This window comes from Eurypyga helias, unplaced genomic scaffold, assembly GCF_000690775.1.
Source record: "Eurypyga helias isolate BGI_N326 unplaced genomic scaffold, ASM69077v1 scaffold25275, whole genome shotgun sequence".
NCBI classification, from domain to species: domain Eukaryota; kingdom Metazoa; phylum Chordata; class Aves; order Eurypygiformes; family Eurypygidae; genus Eurypyga; species Eurypyga helias.
This window is the reverse complement of record NW_010252496.1, coordinates 3476-10307: the sequence shown is the minus strand read 5'-3', so window position 1 is coordinate 10307 and position 6832 is coordinate 3476. Positions and strand designations below refer to the sequence as shown.

The following is a 6832-nucleotide window of genomic DNA, read 5'->3' as shown; positions in this document are numbered from 1 at the left end:
AATGCTAATTCTATGAACTTCAACAATCCGAGCGCTTTCATTCTGACAGGAGCTGGTGTCACGCTTGCTGCAAACACGCTCGGAGCGTTAATGAAGTACATTTGGTGATGGCAGAAGTTCTGCACAGCTCAGTCTCATCTCCCCTGTGTTGATGCTGTCAGCACTTACTCTCCGGCAAAAGGTGGATGGACAACCAGTTGAATCAGTGTTTCACTCAGGGACAGTTGCTGTAGGTATCGCATTCATCCTCATCCACGCCACCCCCACTTTTTCAGAGGTTCGCTCGTTTCAGACAGAATTTAATGCATACATTTAAAAACCAAAGCCAACCCAAACCAGAGCGGCTTACCAGCTGGAGAAACATGAGGACAACTGCTCATTTTCAACAGTTTGAGGGTGTCGCTGTTGTTAGCCACTAGCACTTTGAGCGAGGGATCATCTACCGGTGTGTCGTCAATCTTAAGCGAGGACAGGGATTTGGAGTTTACAAACACCACTGTCAGTGCAGAAATAAAGTGAGACTGGAGGGGGAAAAAAAAAAAGTTTAAATGAAACAGTAGTACCTGAAAGAAAAATCCCAATGGTTTTACAGTGTACAGAGCAGTCCTAGTTTTCTTTTTACTTACTGACACTACTAGCTGAAAAGCATCCTTTTGATGTTGAGTAATTAAAAATTAGTATTGAAATTGACATATTTTTGAATAGACAAAGTACAATAATATTTGCTATCAGTCTATGTAATTGGCAAATCCAAACATCTAACGTTAAACATCAACCAAGAGCCTGACCCAGGACGATTCGCTACACAACTATTAAATCTAAAGGAAGACCACGAGCAAAGAGAAAGCCTAGAAGCTCTAATTTTGAGGAGAATTTGCAAGTTTTGCTCCAAAAGAAGCATGTTCTAGAGCAGGGATTCCCACATGCGAGTTGTGCTGCGTTGGTGAGATGCAAACGCAGTCAAGAGTGACAACCCTGTACTGCTATGATGTGCCTGCCTACTGTCCACAGAGTGTTCAGGGTCTGAATGGATTTGTCATGGAAAGCTACCTGAAGCGGTCCAAACAGAGCCTGGTGATCAATTAATTATCAATTAAGCAGCATAGAGAATGTGGCTCCAGTGCTCAAGGTTGCTCCTCAGCATTTTTATGTAACCACTGAAGCTTTTAAAGTTAAGGCAGAGCCCAGGACACCTTCACTTGAGAAGCACAGACTAAGGAGCAGATATAGCAGTGCTCGTAAAAATCATTGGTGATATGAAGGAAGAAAATAAGTAGTTTATCTTCATGATTTCTTACATGACTGACTGAATGGAAGACTTAAAAAAAAAAAAAAGTACTTCCTCCATGCACTACATTAAGTATCCCATAAAATTACCTGCTACTTCGATTTCAATACCGTTTCACTCTGAGCCACATGCACGTGTAGAATACGGAATACAGTTATAAGAGATAAATAGATGTAAGATTTAATAAGAGATAATAGATATAAATACTGACAAGAGTATTTATTCATTCTAATGTGGTACGTTTGTAGTTTTTGCCAAAACTCAGAGATGGATTTAGAGCAGGAATTCATGTTAACGTCAAAATATTAACTGTCAAAATCAGTTGATGCAAATGGGAACAGAAAGTTTAAGTGAGAAGCATTAGGCATTTTGGCCTCGGGGACCACTCCCACCTACACTGACAACACCCTGATATGTTACGTACAGAAAAAAAGGTGCTTTAATAATATTTCCACTCTGTATTGCTAAGTGTTAGTGCTGTGTTTTTACTCTCTGTGTTTAGAATGTGACTCCCTTCCCCGAGATGACTGTTAAAGGCAAAGACAGCGAACGATGTTTACAAAGACAGGTAACTTCAAACCACAGTCTGACAAGCTCACAGAAGACAGGCAGTATCCCAAAATGGAAAAGCTGAGGATTTAATGTCTTTTCAGTACTGCAGCATATGTAGCCTATAGTATCTATAGTATCTAATGGCTTCCTACAAGAACTTACTCACGGTCCAATTCAACTCTTCAGTTTCATTAGTGGTCTAAGCAAAATTTAAATCACTGGTGATCCCATGTGCCGGTGACAATATTATTGCAGTGGTAAACATCAAAAGGCAAATTATGCCTAGAGTTGATTTTGGCTCATTGAGTATTTTTTTTTTTTTAAAGGCCACATGTGAACCTATTAGGAACAAATAAAGGAAGCCTGTATTTTAGAAACCTTGAAGCTGAATAAAGTCATAGCATGAATGACTACAAGTAACTATTCAGCAAGCTGAATAGGACCATTAACATATCCCTCCAGTGAAAACAAAGTAAGAGAGCTAAACCAGCATTCAGATTAAGGAATAAAACAATACGCAAGAGCTGAAAGGACAAAGTTTTTAACACGCTGAGGCTGTGGACTGTTCTCGCTACATTCAGGTTTTCTTACAGTCCCATCAAAAGAGGAAAAACACCCATACAAAAACGAGTTAAAGATCTGGAAAGCCTCTTTGAAAATTAAGAATTAAAAATACATATTCGAGAGGAACTACATGACGTGTCTGTGATCACTGCCAGGGATAATAATTGATAATCCTTCTGTAGCTAACCTTGCTTAAACCCGACAGCCTACTTCCTTTCCTGAGGCTGTCCCTAGTTCTTCCTTGTCCTTGTCGCCATCATCAGCAATGACATCACCGAGATCCAGCTAACAGTCTACCTGTGTCAGGCCCTTCACATACACAGGGACAGGATCCAAGAGCTGAGGCTGCGAGATATCAGCGATGTCACTGCCCTAGAGCAGCCCAGGTTACCCCAACCACTCCTCCTCAGCAACAGTACACTTCAATTCTTGTTTAGAAGGACACACAAGAGATTTGTTCTCTTCTAGATTAGACGCCCTCTAACAAAAACCTAATTATTTGCAAACACGCAAGGTAAAAATCTGACAGAAAATTCCAGAAATACAGTGCACTGCTTAAGAATCTGACACCCGACTGTGTGACATGAAGTACTGAAAATCACAGTGATCTTTCTCTCTGAAGAGAGCTCTTTGATCACACGGTCCCTACAGCAAGCCCACATGGATGAAACTCTACCAACTCCTCTGGTTATCCTCGTCTCAGAAACACCCCCCCTGCATCGCACAGTGCAAGTACACCGACAGGAACTGTCTAAGCCTCCTGACTTGCATCGTGTTGCTTGGGATTACACTGAGGTCAGTAGACAGGAGCACTTGGAAGAACAAGGTCAGGACTAAAGTTCTCACGTGATGCAGAGAATGAGCAAAACTACAGTTACTCACCTGAGCACATAATCTCAGTTCCTCCCTTTAATAAGGCCCAGCAGTAAAGTTTTCTCTACCAAAGATTCATATTCTTACACTAAAACTTGTCATAAAGTTCTAAAAATACTGCATGAGCTACTGCAATACTTCGCTACAGAAAAACCTACACATTAAAATACCTTTGGTAAATCCATGAAGCTTGGCCGGGCAGTTGAAATTAGCCCAAGTGTTTTCAGAGAGCAGTTCACGAGCTGCGATAAAATATCACAAGCTGCTTCTGCAGATTCCTTGCTACTGTCCACCTTCAAACAAAACAGATTTACTGGTTCAGAAAACACTGCATCAAACACACTCCTTACGAAAAAGCAGAGCAGACAACATGTATTTTTACTTTCTTTTCCCCATCCCCTCACTTTATCTTCTGAAATGTGACGTCACAGCAACCCTCGAAACATTTCACTGGGAATCCATCAGTGTCATTTAAAAAACACCCCCCCAAAAAAACAACAAAAAAACCACCAAACCATAAAGCAAAAACAAAACACACCAAACCACCCAAAAAAAGTACATACCGAAAGTCCAAAATAATTTGCTATAAAGGTACCAATATCCTAAACTCTTTGGTAAAATTTAGCATGGTGAGAGGGCAGCCGAACACTTTATCCCAATATATTTCACCCACATCAAATAATAAGCAAGTGGAGGTTCATTTGGGTCCCGAGCCTAACCCCGCTTCCTCTTCATTTTCTTATCAAAATGTGGGAATTCTATAAACTCCGTAGCGTGTGAAAAATCCGATTCCTTTTACGGTGACTCAGCTCATCACATAGAGCTGCTGGAGAATTAATCCGTTATCGTACGAACTGGTATGACTGGGCCTTCATCACCAACACCACACCAGATAGGCAATGGATACTCGAGGGGGTGGGGCGGCAGGAATAAAGCATTGTTGTTAGTCAGCTCATTACACAGTTTAAAAGTGCCTCCAGTGGATTTCCCCCAACGCCCAGATGTGCTTTCCGAATAACCTCTTACACACAGGAGGCCAGACAGCTCTGCAAACCTACAGAACAGTAAAAAGCTTGATCACAAGATCAGTTTGAAGTCTACCATAAGCCGTGCTACCTTGTCAGCAACCGATCTAAGTCCGACGAATGTTCATTTTCTGCTCGAACACAAGCTGAAAAAACCCTCCATTTTCAACAATCTTTCTTTGCCTACAAGAAAAAATCCCAAGTTTTCAGCCTTGACAAGAGGAACAGTCAGTGTTGCATCCACTTCCTTGCGATTATCCTTGCTATTTACTATTTCCTGTCACCCAGCGTTCATTCTGCAAGGACAACCGGAGAGACGGGTGCAAGAAATGACACAGATACCACCCTATCAGTGAAGGGTATCTGAAATCCTTCCAAAACATTCGGTGAGAAGCAACGCAGACTGGGTATCACACCGCAAAGCAATCCCAATACTGCTACAGGTTTTCTTTATTCGGACACTGATAAAACCCCTGCAAACCTTGGGACAACCAGTTTACATCTGATGCTGCATCAAGCAGTACTGATGCACACGATCAGGCAGAGATGTCCCAGCTACCCACAGGCTGATGGTTCCCATGCTAAAACTGCCAGATCTCAGAAACCAACCGCTATCACGTCCACCTTGCTGCAAAGCATTTCCCTTCCAAATCTGTCGCACAGGTGATGCATATGCAGCCATGACCGTTCCACAGAAACAGCTAACATGTGCATCAAGCAGTACTGATGCACACGATCAGGCAGAGATGTCCCAGCTACCCACAGGCTGATGGTTCCCATGCTAAAACTGCCAGATCTCAGAAACCAACCGCTATCACGTCCACCTTGCTGCAAAGCATTTCCCTTCCAAATCTGTCGCACAGGTGATGCATATGCAGCCATGACCGTTCCACAGAAGCAGCTAACATGCTACAAAAACAAACCAACAAAAAAATCCCTACCTAATGGAATTAAGGCAATGAAAAGGGATGTTCAGAGCCATTATTCCGAGTTTTGGCCCTGAAAATATATCCAACTAAATAAAAGAATTGGGAGAGAACCTCTGTGTCTACATACCCATTTAGAGAACCCATTTCTTCAGTATACTAGGCCTGAGAACAAGGCACACTGAGAGCTGACACACTTCTTTTTAAATAACTGGCAATCCTAATCACAAAAATAACATCCTAAGCCTTTCCTAACTTTTAGTGGGGTTATTTAACGTTCAGCATGTTAAAATGTCTTGATCACAGCTGTCAATTACCCCTTACCACCAGTATTTCAGTTACTGACATTATTTAAATCATACTTCCCATGCTTTGATATTTATACAGATGAACCACCAGAACTGCCTCAAAAGCATCAGATATTTCCTTCAAACATTCTGAATAAAATGCAGAAAAACTGAAAAAAAATAAGTTTAACAAGTGCTTTTATTTTTATAGAACTCCTTTAAAAAGGCCTTAGAAATACACTACCTTGAAGCTGACGTACTGCAGGTGATTGGAATGCCGCTTTATTATTTGCTTGATTAGTTCAGGATGCGTAGCCCTCAAGTAAGACGTAGCTGGTTGATTGAGTTCAAACTCGAAACACCTCCAGAGATCGGGCATATGAAAGACTTGGTTCCAGCTCCGGCAGACCTGCGACGCGTGAGCGCGATCCAGAAGGGGCAAGTACTGGAATACCTGCAGGATAATGTCTTGAAGCAGGTTCGCCCAGTCAGGTCTTTGCACAGCTAGGGTCTTCTCGTCGGTAGCCTTGTGTCTCTTGGATCCTTTCTCGGCTGCCTCTGAACTGCTGTTGGCCTCATTCGTTTTCCTTCCTCGTTTCATTCTATTAAAAAAATAAGTAGTGGGGAAAAAAAAAATCTATACGTTTCTGTAAATGTAACAGAGCTGAAAAGAGGAGTATTAATAGAAAACTGGAGATGAAAAAGCATGTTTTCTGTCACCACACTTCTGCAGGTTTCCCCACCCCCAACGTGAAGAAAACAGCACCCACAACGTAATTATGAGCTAATTATAGTCTAAAAATGACATTACCATCTCAACAGGTATCTTAATTTTGCTTCTTTAATCATTAACAGCGCCAACCCATTTATGACAGTCACTCTCATCCTTTTGCTTGTGTTTGAGAACACTTTGAATCTAATTTGTTTCACTGTCTCATTGATTACCACCCTACTTTCCTACTAATGGCAACATACTCTTCTGAACATCGACATTCACACTGCTCCCCCAGTCCTACCTACTGGAAACAACACTGGAAACGGTGGAAGGCATAAGGCAGAAAAGAAATAACCTTTGCAGACACTGCATCTTGACTGTTAGTTTTTTATTCCCACACAGGAAGAATATTCATATTTTTCACTTATTCAAAAAAAGGTTCCTTCAATAGGCGCCTATTTTAAAAATCAATATCCTTCAAAACATATTTCCCCAAGAACACTGTGTGCTCACGTTTTCCCAACTAACCAGTGAATAGGTACTATAAAAGATTTCCAGTAACAGCCTGGAAGTTTCAAACCACAAAAAAAATTTACAAAAAA

The 6832-nt window shown here is 41.4% G+C and overlaps 1 protein-coding gene across 1 annotated transcript; it reads right to left on the bottom strand.

The window, feature by feature from the left end:
- Positions 1–349: 349 nt before the first annotated feature.
- LOC104502590 (F-box/LRR-repeat protein 3-like) lies at positions 350–6116 on the bottom strand (the record flags this gene model as incomplete). The annotated part of the gene is made up of 3 exons (XM_010152415.1): positions 5760–6116; positions 3448–3570; positions 350–521 (listed from the first exon to the last, which is right to left on the bottom strand). Coding segments are annotated over exons 1-3 (652 nt in total), but the record flags the coding sequence as incomplete, so codon positions are not given.
- Positions 6117–6832: the final 716 nt, after the last annotated feature.